The following is a 14,850-nucleotide window of genomic DNA, read 5'->3' as shown; positions in this document are numbered from 1 at the left end:
TATTCACTATGACTACAGTTCTATAAGAGGTTAAAGCTTTTAAACTGGCTTAGAGTATATAAAGCTCAGATCAGCTCCCTTTAAAATGGGAACATCTCTAATAATAAAGCTGACTACATATTAATTAAACTTTACTTATTTTCAACATTTCTTCTCTTGAAAAAAAATACTTGAGAAGCTTTAAATAAACATATTTTCAAAACCAAATGCACACAGAATGCCAATTATCCTTTCACAAAAGAACAGAACTATATTTTATAGTTTCAACTATAAGACGTAACAATGCATGAATAATCTCTCAATAGTGAGAGATACCTCTAGACAAGCCTTGGCTTATCTGTTTAACTATCCACACGATTCAACAGGGACCCTTTACTGAACTGATCTCAATCACACAATTAAACACTCAATGTCTGCTCACCTAGGTGACAGAGGGATTAAGAATAAAACTTTTCTAAAACCTAGACTCACTGAAATTTTCATGTGACTGATTCCACTTTAAAGAAAAAAAAGGGCTTCTGTACAAACTATAAAGAAGAGCAGCTCACTGGTCCCTAGCCACATGGCCAGCATGCATGAAATTTGATCCACAGGTTAACATGAACCAGTACAAGACGAATTACATTTTTATATAAACATTACGACATTGGTCACTAGTATCAGTCCATTACCACAGGTCTCTTCCATGGGTCCTCAAATTCTATACTGATGTTTTAATATAATATCTTTATTCACTTTACATATTCACTATTTATTCCATATCTGATTCCAAAAGAATGATAAGACTACTGCAATGTAGGACACACACTTAGTAGTGTGGTTGTTTAGAAATTTGAAAAAGAAATAAAAATGAAACTAAAAATTTTGAAAACAATGGAAAAGCAAAGATAATCTTAGCATAAAAAGTTGCTATAATTGGACAATAAATTTAGCTTTAAGGTCTCTTCTAAGGCTCCTAGGATGAGGGCCACAGTGTTCCTATTAGCTACCACACAATATTCTCAATAAGAGAGCTTAAAAACATATTCTCACCTCTTGACATAAGATGTTAGAGAAAATGTGAAATGTTCCTGAAGAAGCAGATACCTGTGCCCTCTGCTTAACTACTTCAGAAGGAACTCGAATCAGGCAAGCAACCTAAAATATACAAATTTAATTATATCCTTAAAAAGAAGTAACTGCTATGAAAAAGGAAACAGCTTCATAAGCAAAAATTACAGTTAAACAAAAGCATAATGTACAGGCTCAGTTCAAGATGCAAAAAGTTGGGGGTTTTTTCGGTTTTGTTTTGTTTTTTTAACCTAAAACAGAGCATTACTGGACATGCATTGTGTTACCAACACAGAACCTCTCCTCCCTGGTCCCACGTAGATCCTCCTACCTCCTGCCTCACTCTCCAAACAAATCTGTCTGTAAGCCATTCGATGGGAAGAAGCACATGCACTCATTCTGAACTCCCAATACCTATGAGGACATCTGGTGGTCACATGACAGCCATTTCAAACATGTTTGCTCAATGAATGAATCAAAAGGGCCTTAGCTTTACTGGAGTAACACACGTCAGTAGTAGAGGCAAGACTGAAAAGCGACTGGTTACCCCAAACCCTCCAACCCAACCCACCCCCAGCCTCGGCCAGCTCCCAACCGCAGCACCCCCCGACCTCCCCACCACCCAACAGCTGAGGAGTAACTCCAGGCACTCCCGGGCCCTGCTCCAGCATTTGAGTTGACGTAGGTCCCGACTAGTCAACAAACAATTGTAACATCACCCTTGGTGACATGCCAGGGTCAGTTACACGCCACTCAACCTCACACTTCCAGGACTCCGCCTTCAGTAGCCCACTTATCTTCAGAAATATTAAGAATTGGTCAAACCGGAAAGAACTGGTCTGCCCACTGAAGGACAGAAGGCAGGGGAAAGGGCAGCAGGCGACAGGGAGGGAGACATATAAACTGATATTTTAAACTGTTTTAATGGAAGTCCTGTATTGAAGCCTCTGTACACTAAGCAGCCTGTCAAGGATACAAACTTTTTTTCCAATGTGGAATTCACACACCTGACTCTGGTGTTCAGTATTTTGTATATGGTTAAGGAGATTAATTTTAAAACTTTCACAATATATATTTCATATATAAATATATGTATTTGAGGCACAGTAAGAAATGTGGACAATCTTCAGTGACACACGCAGCAAAATGGAAACAACAGGAAATTTAACAAAACCGTCCCATCAAACAGGATGTTTGCCCTTTTCAAGAGTCTCCTAATTCCTAATTTGAGATGACTACCCAATTTGGATATTATATAAGGCTTTGTCTTTCTAATGTTAAGTAGCTCTAAGGTACAAATCAGCAAACTTTTAATGTAAAAGATCAAATAGTAAATATTTTAGACTTTGCCAGCCAGATGGTCTCTGTCACAACAGTGCAACCATGCTGTGGGAACACAAAAGCAGCCATAGATAATAATGTGTAAGTGAATGGTGTGACTGTGTTCCAATAAAACCTTATTTATAAAGACAGGTGATGGTCTGCCAACCCCTGCTCTAGGTATAAACACTGGCAAATCCTTCTTTGGTATTAGCCTTGGTAAGAGCAGAGCAGGCACAGAACAGATGTAGGCCTCAGCAACCCCAGGAAACAAGGGATAGGGATGGCAGGTAATGTGATTCTAGGTGTCATGGAGTCAGCTAACAAGGGTGTATCACCTCTGAAAAGTAGCTCAAAAGTAACAGTACTTTTTGTGGACGCACTCCAACTGATATGGTTTGGATAACATACCAGTTGGAGTGCATTAATGACCTGAAGTTATTTTTCTCCCCAAACTGACAAGACTCACAAAACAATATAATCTACTTTCTTTTTCTTCGTTCATCAAACATTTGAATGCCTTTTGTCTGCAAAGATATCTACAATTTGAGCCAATGTATCTTTCCACCCACAGTCTCCCTTCAAATTTACCGGATTCAGTTCAACAAAAACATGTAGAGCCAGACACTGCACAAGACACTGCCTGGTAAAGAAGACTAAGATGGTGCCCTGACTTCAAAGAACTCACAGCCACGTATAAATAGTTTCAATAATATTGATACATGGCAAGAGACAGAGTAAAATTAAAAAGAGGCAAAGACAAGTATCATAGCAAACGGAGAGGAGGGGTATTTAGTCCAACCTCCAGACTGAGGGAAAACTGCCAGAGATTATGCCTTCACAGAACCTTCCAAAGGAGCAAGAATTAGCTGGCAAGAAAGGTAAAAACAGCATGATGGGGAGTGGAAACAGAAAAGCACACAATACGAAAGCAGGGTGTTCAGGGGTAACAGAATCATCCCATATCAAGTTAGCATTCCACAGTGTGTTCCCACCCAAGCCACTCCATATCACCAAAACCTTTTTAAGGTCAAGAGTAATGGGGAGTAAGACTGAACAGACGGCCAAGAAGGCCCTGTATGCCATGCAAGGAGCTTGGACTTCACTGCATAGACAATGGGACCAACTGGAACAGTTTAGGCAGAGGATCTGTAGCAACATGGGTGGAGTTGGAGGGCATTATGCTGAGCGAAATAACTCAGAGAAAGCCAAATACTGTATGGTATCACTTAGATGTGGAATCTACAAAATACAACAAACTAGTGAGTGCAACGAAAAAGAAGCTGATTCACAGATACAGATAATAAGCTAGTAGTTACCAGTGGGGAGAGGAAATGGGGGAGGGGCAATATAGAGGTAGGGGATTAAGAGTTACAAACTATTACGTATAAAATAAGCTACAAAGATATATTGTACAAACACAGGGATAGTTTGTGTTGTGTACAACACAGCCAATAGTTTACAATAACTATAAATGCAATATAACCTTTAAAAGTTGTAAACTACTATATTGTACACCTGTAACATATAAGTACATCAACTATACTTCAATAAAAAAATAAAATAAAATACACACAAAGTTTGGGCAGAGGAATGATAACCTGTGCTTTAGGGACATCACTCTGGCTGCAGTAGGTAGAAGAATAGTTGCAGGATAGAAGAGAAAGATAAGAAGCAAAGAGGAAAGGCAAAAAGAAGGCAAGACACAAGCTCTGAGACTACTACAACAGTTCTATAGAAGATACCAGGAAATGAATATGGCTCAGAGAAGAAGGTTCAAATTTGAGGGAAGAGTCAGGAGTAAAATGAAAGGACCTGGTGACTGATAAGAGGTCAGGAGTGGGGAGAGAGTAAGATGCTCCTACAATACAGTGGTGCCATTAAATGAGACCAGGGGGGCAGAGGAGGAAAAACAAGTTTAGAGCAAAAAGGATAAATTCACTCTGGGAAATGCTGAGCAGGAGAAATCTGTGGCACATGTAAGGGGCTGTGTCTATCCAAGAAATTAATATCTGGCTATAAAGCTAGAAAATAACAAGGCTAGAGATACAGACATAGAAGTCATCAGCATATAGGTGATGGCTGGAACCAAGAGAGTAGATTACCTAAATAAAGAGCAGGGCTTCCCTGGTGGCGCAGTGGTTGAGAGTCCGCCTGCTAATGCAGGGGACACGGGTTCGTGCCCCGATCTGGGAAGATCCCACATGCCGCAGAGCAGCTGGGCCTGTGAGCCATGGCTGCTGAGCCTGCATGTCCGGAGCCTGTGCTCCGCAACGGGAGAGGCCCCAACAGTGAGAGGCCCGCCTATCGCAAAATAAAAATAAAAATAAAGAGCAAAAAGGGTAGGTCAAAAGGCCAAGAATGGAAGCCCAAGGAACATCCACTCTTACAGAGCAGACAAAAAGAGAAGAACTGATCAGACATATGAGGAGGAGGAAATCGCTATGGTGAACACTGGTCTTCTGTGGCCGCCCAGTTTTCAACTCTCATATGTGAGAGGCTTCCCAGCTCAAGAAAACAAAGGGCTCAGTCACTCTCCTCCCTGGCCTTGTCACCAACTTAGGTCCAGCCACAGGCTTGCTGCCTCATGAGAAGTGTGGCTTGTATATCCTCCAGCGTAACCTTGTCACACAACTGGATTCCAGGCAAGAAAGGGCCTCTTTTTTTTTCAGAGGTCCCCTAGTTGGTGTCCGCTTGGCCACAATTGTGTGACACGGCCACCCCTTGTTAGGAAGGCTGAGAATATGTAGATCTAGCAAAGGGTTAGGTAGACTGCCACCCAAGCCAAATTGAGGGAGAAGCGGAAAGTAACTTAACAGTCTCTGCCAACTTTCCAAAAACCAACCTTTTTTCCCACAGGTTAGCCAAGATCAATTTCAACTGAAAGCGACCAAGAATGCCACTCGATATTCAAGGGGACCAGAAGTCTCAGATGGAGATTTGCAGAGCAAGGGGTCAAGAGTATCAACCAGTGCACACATGAGGGTTACTGGAGTTCCCAAGAATTGTTTCAATGGAGGGCTGGGCCAGGAGACCCATTACAGTGAATTCATAAGTGATTCAGAGATGAAGGCGGGCAAGTAAAGAACTACACCAGGAAGCTGGTGGAGACGTTAGGAGAGATGGGTTCATGGCTAAAGGAAGTTCTTTGTCTTATCGAGGATGGTAAGTATTTGTACATAGGATGGGGGAAAGTGGTAACAGCAAGGCAGAGACTGACAATTTAGGAAAGAAATGGGATAACACATGAAGACCCCAGAGGCTATGAAAAAGGTAGAGCCAGGAGCCCAAGCACATGCCGACACTGCTAGGATGACCGCCTTTGCCTGTGCTGCCCCTCAGCATAGGGTACCATCCTGCATCTAAACTGGGCTTTTCATTCAGGGCTCAACTCCAGGAGGGAATGAGCAGTGGTCTGGGTGAGGGTCTTCAGACCTAGACTGTGGCCCCAGCTTTGTCAGTGATCTCTCAAGCATTGTTGGACCAGAAATCTTCATGGTACCCTTTTAGGCTTTGATTTCTAAAATTCTTAATTTTCTCCAATCATACCTTCTCTTTTCTACTTCAAAAGATTCTCCTTATTCTCCAAATAAACTATTTCCTCACTATTCTCATTCCCCCCAAAAAAACTATTTTAACTGAAAATTTTTTACTTATTAACTTATACCATATAGTTTTTAAAATATATTACTTTCTCTCCTACTAAACATAAATACTGTGAGGGCAAAAAGAAAATATGCATTAATTTTACTAATCAACTGGAGTCAACTGGGACGGCGGAGGGGATAGGAAGCACTCTGGTATATTTTTTTCCAAGTTTTATTTAGGTTTGACAACATTTTATCTACTATTTTTTGGTATTATTTCACGTAAAGTAAATAAAACTACCCAAGAGGGGAAATGCAAAAATTACTCATTTCCAAAGAAATACCTTACCAATACTCCAGAATTTTTAAAATACATTTTTTTTCTTTGAACTGAAGAGACTATCTTTATATATAGTTATAAAAAGACTAGAAAAACTAGAGTTGGATTACAGGTGATGTTTCTCCTTCTTTTCTGCCCACTTGCACTTTCTAAATTCTCTACAATGAACATGTATGATTACTTCATAAGTTTCTTTAACATAATTTCAAAGGGCAAAAACATTTGTTATGCACCAAAGATTTTAAGTGAGGAACAAAATAAAATCAAAGGACTAACTTAAAATATGCTTTTAGATGCAATCCTATTTATTAGCCTTGACAAAAGCAACATTTAGCTTTAATTTAGTGACAATAACACACACACCCAAAACAGACTAAAGAGCTTAACACTAAGGCCTAAAACTGGGTATAAATTATGTTACTTTCAGTAAGAGTGTAAACTTTTAAGTCCATGCTAATAAACCAGGATAGAAAAGTCAGTCCACTGAAACTTACATGAACCTTACAGGGCAGCTCCCAGCATCTAAAACTCATTACAGAGAGGAAAATAAATAAATAAGAAAGAAAAGGGTACTCTAACACCTTGTATTTTTCAACTCAAGAGGTCAAGAGTGAAATATGACCCCAATATGTCAAGAAAATATGAATTGTCCACTTTTGTGCCTTGGCATAAATATTTATAGAACTTCATGCTTCGTAACCCTCCATATGTTCTTACATTATATTTTTATTTCTTAAAAATACAGCAGCAGAAGAGAAATTTTGTAAAGGTTCTCAGATGAAAAACAATCTAACAGAAGAGGTACAAAGCACCCAGCACGGTTTCCTGACTTCCCCGGCATGGCAATTTTGGTGTAAGAGGCCACAAAGTAATGCCTCTATTTCCTTCAGCAACTCCCTTGCCTTCCATTTGGTTTTCTATTAACTCTGATCTTTCTTAGATTTGAATCTGAGCCGCCACAGAGTATTTCACTGCACAGGAACAAAAACATGTTATAGTATCATGGTCCTATGAAAGGAAATAAAGGTAATGTCATCTGTGGGTCTTGGGGTAAAGCCATTCTTCAGAGCATCCTTTCCTCAGACGTCCGGGGTTCAGTATGAAACCATGACCCAGGGAGGGTGACATTTTCATTAAACCCAAAAATGGTGTATATGTTAAAGTTCTAACAAAAGACAACTAAAGCTTTCCATAAAGAAAATACATGTCCCCAGTCTTTTTTAAATCAGCATTAAAATGCAATACTGGTCTCAGTGGAATTTAACAAAAAATCTGAGGAACTTTAAACTGAGAATGATTACAATATTAAAGTTGCTAAGACTTTTCTTTAACATAAATAAAAACTTTTCTGATATGGTTTTCATTTTTGAAATGGAGAGCAGAATGTCTCCTTTTAGTATTCACTGACCACCAAGATGCAAAACCACAAGTCCTAAGACTAACTGTATGAAAGGAAAAAAAATCACAGTGAACTCTGGCCTCACATTAGGTATTGTAAAATGAGTGAAGGCAGAAAGGAGAGAGAAAGAAAGATGCTGCTAAACTCCCTGGTTCATTCATTGCCCAAGCCAAGCTCCAGACTTCCACACATCACCTGCCAGCCATTTATAGTCTCACTTCCATCCTCTCACTCTTGAAATGCTCTTCAAAGTGGCTGGACATCACCCACAGTAACTTGTATTAACACTGTATCTTTTACCCAACTACTTCAACGTAGTTCATAAAAAAATACCCAACTTAAGACTTTTACTTAGGAAACTTAATCAACAGCCTATAAATATTGGTCTCATATTAGAAGCTAATTATCTCAGTATTTAATACATAAATCAATCTGAGATAGAAGTTACCAAAGATCAGGGTACTATTTGGCCTAGGGAGCAAGGGTAAAACCCAAATCTTTTGATTATCATCCCCAGAATTTTTTTTTAATTGAAGGATAGTTGATTTACAGTATTGTGTTAGTTTCTTGTACAGCAAACTGATTGTTAATATATTTTATATACATATATTCTTTTTCAGATTATTTTCCATCATAGTTTATTACAAGACATTGAATATAGTTCCCTGTGCTATACAGTAGGTCTTTGTCGTTTATTTTATGTATAGTAGTCTGTATCTGCTAATCCCAAAATCCTAATTTGTCCCTCCCCGTTTCCCCTTTGGTAACCCTAAGTCTGTTTTCTATGTCTGTGAGTCAATTTCTGTTTTGTAAATAAGTTCATCTGTATCATATTTTAGATTCCCCACATACAAGTAATATCATGATATTTGTCTTTCTTTTACTTACTTTACTTAATATGATAATCTCTAGGTCCATCCATGTTGCTACAAATGGCATTATTTCATTTTTTTTATGCCTGAGTAATATTCCATTCTGTGTGTGTTTGTGCATATACATAAACATATATATGCATATATACTCACAACAACTTCTTTATCTGTTTATCTGTCGATGGACATGGACATTTAGGTTGCTTCCATGTCTTGGCTACTGTAAATAGTGTTGCTATGAACACTGGGATGCATGTATCTTTATCAACTATAGTTTTCTCCAGATATATGCCCAGAAGTGGGATTGCTAGATCACACGGCAACTCTTTTTTTAGTTTTTTAAGGAAACTCCATACTGTTTTCCATAGTGGGTGTACCAATTTACGTTTCTACCAACAGTGTAGGAGGGTTCCCTTTTCTCCACACCCCCTGCAGCATTTATTGCTTGTAGACTTTTTGATGATGGCCACTCTGACCAGTGTGAGGTGATACCTCATTACAGTTTTGACTTGCATTTCTCTAATAATTAACAATGTTGAGCATCTTTTCATGCGCCTATTGGCCACCTGGATGTCTTCTTTGGAGAAATGTCTATTTAGGTCTTCTGCCCATTTTTTGATTGGGTTGTTTGTTTTTCTGTTATTGAGCTGTATCAACTATTTGTGTATTCTGGAAATTAAGCTCTTGTCAGTCACACTGTTTGCAAATATTTTCTCTGAGTCCACAGGATGTCTTTTTGTTTTGTTTATGGTTTCCTTTGCTGTACAAAAGCTTATAAGTTTGATAAGGTCCCATTTGTTTATTTCTGCTTTTATTTCTATTGCCCTGGGAGACTGATCCAGAATTATTTTTCACTAAAGGTACATCATGTTTACATGCGGCTAATGAGTTTAAAGGTTCCAGGTTTAATTATAAGCTAATTCTTCATGTTTAAACCAGCAACTCTATAATTAGTTCAACAGAAACTTAAGTAAGTTGAATAGAGCCAATCAAAGTTTAATCACATTCAAAGTAAAGCTACTTTAGACTTTGCAGAGTAAACTCCAAGTGGCAAATTAATGAGAGAGAATGAAAATTCAGGGCACTCTAAAATTTTTTTAAAAGCACAGTTTACTTACTTGTATTTTATTCCACATTCCCAAAATTCTTTCTAGAAAGCAGGTTTCCAAATTAAGAACACCTAACATTATCTTTCTACACCACCATTTAAATTCAAAACCCCTACAAGTGAACAGTTCATCTGTTTGTCAATTCTGCCATCTGCTGGTTACAAATGGAATCACAGCTGTTGATAAAATAATGCAAAAGGTAATTGTTAAATCCAAATGTACCTTCCTTAGGGTTTAAATTTTATCCACTCATACTGAGTTATAAGTTCACCATGCCTTTATTCCTTATAAATAAGCCTCTTTCCACGTATACAAATAGCCAATAGGCATGGAAAGAAAAGATAATTTTTTTGTAAGTATAGGTCTTCTCTTTCCTGACAAAACTAACATTCTTGATAACCCAGACTCTAGACAAAAAGTTAATAGTCTTCTCAACAAGAATAATTTATATCTTTTAGGCCCTGTGTCTTGAAGTTATTTACAGAATTTTACAGAACCCAGAGGTAAGCTTCCAACGGCTTTTTCACTTTTATAACTTTCTGTAACAGAATGGGGCCATGATTTCACATTTGATGACAAGTCTCATGGATGGATTTATAGACTTCAACTAATATAAAATCTGAAAATGGAGGAGACTGTAATGCTAACTACACTAATTTCCTATTGCTGCTGTAACAAATTACCACATAATTAGCGGCTTAAAACAACAAAAATCTATTCTAATTCTGGAGCTCAGAAGTCCAAAATGGGTCTAAGTGAGCTAAAAATCAAGGGGGCTTCTAGAAGCCCCCTGCATTCTTTGGTTTGCGGCCCCTTCCTCCGTCTTCAAGCCAGCAGCTTAACATCCTAAAACCTCTCTGACACTCCCACTTCCCTCTTATAAGGAGCCTTGTGATTACACTGGGCTCATCTGGATGATGCAAAAAAAAACTTCCCATCTCAAAATCCTCAACTTAATCACATCTGCAAAGTCCCTTTTGCCATGTTAGGTAACATGGCCACAGGTTTCAGGGACTAGGACATCTTCAGGGGGCCGCTGTTTTGCCCACCAATGTAACCAAAGGCAAGTTTTAGAATCCTCACCTTGTCTTAGTTTAAGAAACCCAGAGTGATCTGAGTTCTTAGCATTACCCAAGTAATATACCTCCCATCTCCAGGTGTGCATCAGTTCTGCCATTTTTAAAAGATGACATAAAAAGTAGAAAATGAAGGTGTAATATTTGTCTAACTATTCACTCTGCAATGGTGTTTTATCACCCACAGCAGCTGGGAAACCTTGTGTACAGCACTAAACTTCTTTGAATTTCAATTTCTTCATTTTCTGAACGGACAGCCTTCCCAAAACTATAAAATTCTAAAAGTGTGCTCCGAACAGCAATTTGTGTGACATGGGACCAGAACCAACACTTAATGAACACTTTATGTATCAGATGCTAGGCTTGAGCACTTGAGAAGTGCTGTATCACTTAAGCTTTACAAGAACTGTGAGTGAGGTAGCATTAACCCGACTTTTCGAGATAAGGAAAACAACAGCTTGGTAAGCTTGCATAAAGGACCTATAGACACAGAGCAAATACAGAGACAAGTCACCATTCTGACCCTCACCTGCGTAACTTGACAGCTCATGATCCATAAGCTGCCTCCTTTCAGAGGTCCTCAAAATATTCTCTACCTATTTAATAAATGTATCCAACTTCTTTATATGCGCCTCAAGGACAGGGGTCAAAATTTCTTATTGTTTCCTAGCACCAATCACAGCACTAGATATATAATAGGCACTCATATATCTACAAGTATTCAATTAGAAACCAAAGCAAATTTGTGACAGCGGCATTTAATTCATTATGCTACCAAGAACCCTACTCTTAACAATATGTTAAAAAATAAAGTTCTGTCACTGACAAAGTGCAGACTCCCACAGAAGCGGTTAATCTTAACTTCATCTTGGAGAGAAGTATTCGGTTTTTCCATTAACAGTGCAGTGGTGGTACTGACCAAGTACCATTCTTGTGGTTTAAGTAGGATCCTCCAGCTTCATCATCCTACATGAAAATCATACTCATTGTTTCTATAAAGCTAAACTTAATTTGTGTAGCATAAACTGACACTGCTCTTAAAGAAAAAGCCAACACAGAGCTCCCCTTCCCTCCCATGCACTAACTACACAAGACGATCAATGAAACGCACTGGCCGAGCTCGTGAGTCAACACCACCTGAAGGAATGCTGCATACCACATCAGAGAGAACAAGTCCACACAACAGAAAACAGTCTGAAATGCGGCGGAGAAAGAAGCCATCGGGAAAGTGGAGGGACGGTGGGTAAGCTGCTCCCTGACAAGTGCCTCTGCGAAAAGTCTCTCAGCACGTCCACGCGAGTACTTTAAGGAATGACCACCAGCAGGATCATCACTGCACAGGGGTCCTGCCAGGCCCTGCCCTCTTCCTCCCCTTACCACTGTCAGCTCGGGCTCAGAGGGCCGGGACAGCTGGAGAGCTGGGGTGTGCTTCTGAGCTGAGCTCGGGAGACTGACAGCAAGCTCAAGCATGCACACACCACAGACACACGAGATGACACAGGTACCCACGAGGAAAGAGGCACTGAAGGAACGCTGCCAGAAGGGCTTTTAAAGGAAGAACCTCCACCTTGATTCTCGTCAACTCACCTTCTCCCTCTGCATCCCCTGCCCTGCCTCAGTGGAGGCTCTAGTCATCTCTCTCCTCGGGATTTCTACAACAGTGTCCTCCCCTCCATTCACACACCACGCCCAACTCCACACAGCTGCCAAAGGATGTTCTCAAAACACCAACCAGTGGTGCTCTCCTGCTCAGCCCTTCAGAGGATAACAGGCAAAACCTCCTCACCAGAGTAGGCAGGGCCCTGCGGGACGACCGGGTCACATCTGTGCTCCACATGAAACTGGAAGGCATCGAACAAGGGCTTTGCCTAAGTTCAATAGCCCTCCTTGGACTCGCCCGCAATCATCGTCCAAAACGCAGCTCAAGGATTAGCTATTCTCTGAGGCCTTTCCTGAATCAACATCCATCCACCCACTCTAATCCACTTCCCTTCAGGCTCTTGTACTTACTTTTCTTAAAATACCTGTAACCCTTTAGTGTACTTCCATACTTACATGTCCATCTGCACGTCTAGACTGCAACTCTCTAAAGGCAGTATCTTGTCATTTTATCCTCAGTGCCGAGAACACACTAGGCCGTCTTAACATCTAAATCCACACTGGCAGGTAAGGACAACAAAAGTGGTGGAGGAAACTAAGAGGAGCTGAACAAAAGCAGCTGATATAAAAGGAATCAAAGAGGTCCAAGTGGGGAAAGGACATAAAAAGGAAAGGCAACGGAAAGAAAGTTATTTTTCGCAATTCTGTAGAAAATTCTTTGTGTAATTCTTATAATTTAGCATTTCTAAGAAGGAATTACAAAGTCTGTCTGCCTTATGTACTTAATGTTCTGAAGTGAAAAAAAGCTCCCAGGCACAATGGAAAATGAACAGATAGGAGAACAGGGCAAAAGGCCCCCTTGGGAGAGGCACGTGCTTAGATGCCTCAGAAAGCAAAGTGCCTGTGTGAGTGTGGCTGGGTATCTAACAGTTCGGTTGCAGCTTCTAATGGTACAGCGGATTTCCTAGCACTGTCTCTACCCTCCTGCCTCCGTGCATCGTGCCACACACAGGCATTTTCATCGGCAGCATTCCTGAAAGCTTCCTTCTGACGTGACAGTGACACTGCACTTCAGGGATACCATCTTATTTTCCACTCAACTTATCTTCCATGACTCAATTACACAACTGCACAAGAGTCTGACACACTAACACAAGTGCAAATGAGAGTTCCTCTCTGTTAATTTACGGATATTTCAAAACATATCATGATCATTTCAAAAGTTGTTAACCTTTCTTCTATTGTTTTGCTCAGTGGTTCTTAGAAAAGGCCAGTAGAGGGACTTCCCTGGTGGTGCAGTGGATAAGACTCCACGCTCCCAATGCAGAGGGCCCGGGTTCGATCCCTGGTCAGGGAACTAGATCCCACATGCATGTCATAACTGAGAGTTCACATGCCACAACTAAGGAGCCTACGTGTTGCAACTAAGAAGCCGGTGAACCATAACTAAGGAACCCACGAGCCACAACTAAGGAGCCCACCTGCCGCAACTAACACCCAGCACAACCAGATAAATAAATAAGTAAATGTTAAAAAAAAAAAAAAAGAAAAGGCCAGTAGAGATCATGAAAAACACTATGCATACACTTTAAACCATGATATTAACAGCATAGTTAAAAAGAACTTAAATCCCTGCTAGGGAAAACACAATGATAAGCAACACATGCCCCATGCTGTGTAGCTGATAACGCTCCTGACAACAATGCATCTAATCCTCCAAGCAGCCAATTCAGTGGGGAAGCTGAATAAAAACGACATGCTTAACCCATATTCTGATGTTCAACGAGCCCCTCAAATGACTGCAGTACACTGCCACCCTCAAAACTAACCAGTTTATTAAACTAGGATTTTTTAGTAGGCCTAAAAGTATGTAATTCTGAGGAAAACAAAAGGAATCACACTTTTGATCAGTGTGCTCCACACCTACTAAAATATTCTTATGCACATGACTGCCAAGTCAACTCAATAGAAATATTTACCACTGGGGTATAAATCAAAATTTTTGATAATCCTTTATAAGTGGTGCTTATATATCACTGAACACCAGAAACATCTAGGAATCTTGTTTAAAATGCAGGGCCCACAACGCCACCTCCAAAAATCTTTATTTGTAACCTGCTGCCCAGGCAAATGATTCTAAAGTAGGTGCTCCCTGGGCCACACGGTTGTGTGAAGTACTGTTATAGAGGCTGTCAGAAAAGCATTTACGAAACATGGTATCACTGAGTTCCTAGCTTTCTCAATCCCAAGTTAGAACAGGACTGGAAAGAAAAATCTACCGGCATCTATGTGTGTAAGGACATCCACAGACATCACCCATGAGCACATTAAATTCACAGGGGCCATTTTAGCAGCAAAGAAATTTTAATAATTCTTCTATTTCTGAAAACAATATTAACTAAGTCCGTAAGTAGGGTAAGACCCAGAAAAAGTCAAATCCTAAAGTTGAAAAAAAAACAAACACACACTACCACTGCAATGTTATAGCATCTGTTATA

General features: G+C 39.9%; 1 protein-coding gene across 10 annotated transcripts in view; it reads right to left on the bottom strand.

Moving 5' to 3' along the window:
* The window catches only part of SLC25A26 (solute carrier family 25 member 26), a 171,083-nt gene that overhangs the window by 131,054 nt on the left and 25,179 nt on the right, over nt 1-14,850 (bottom strand). For 9 of the 10 annotated variants that reach the window (XM_022572609.3, XM_022572608.2, XM_089919537.1 and 6 more), the window contains one exon: nt 1,033-1,137. The exons of the other annotated variant lie outside the window; for it this stretch is intronic. In XM_022572609.3, coding sequence (XP_022428317.1) covers nt 1,033-1,137 — 105 coding nt within the window. The remainder of the gene's footprint in view (nt 1-1,032; nt 1,138-14,850) is intronic. 10 annotated transcript variants of the gene reach the window in all.

The sequence above is a fragment of the Delphinapterus leucas genome, chromosome 10, assembly GCF_059928025.1.
Source record: "Delphinapterus leucas isolate spDelLeu-1000000601 "Yukka" chromosome 10, BTC_Dleu_Yukka2, whole genome shotgun sequence".
NCBI lineage: Eukaryota > Metazoa > Chordata > Mammalia > Artiodactyla > Monodontidae > Delphinapterus > Delphinapterus leucas.
Note: the sequence above shows the minus strand (reverse complement) of the source record. Positions and strands in the feature narration are given on the sequence as shown.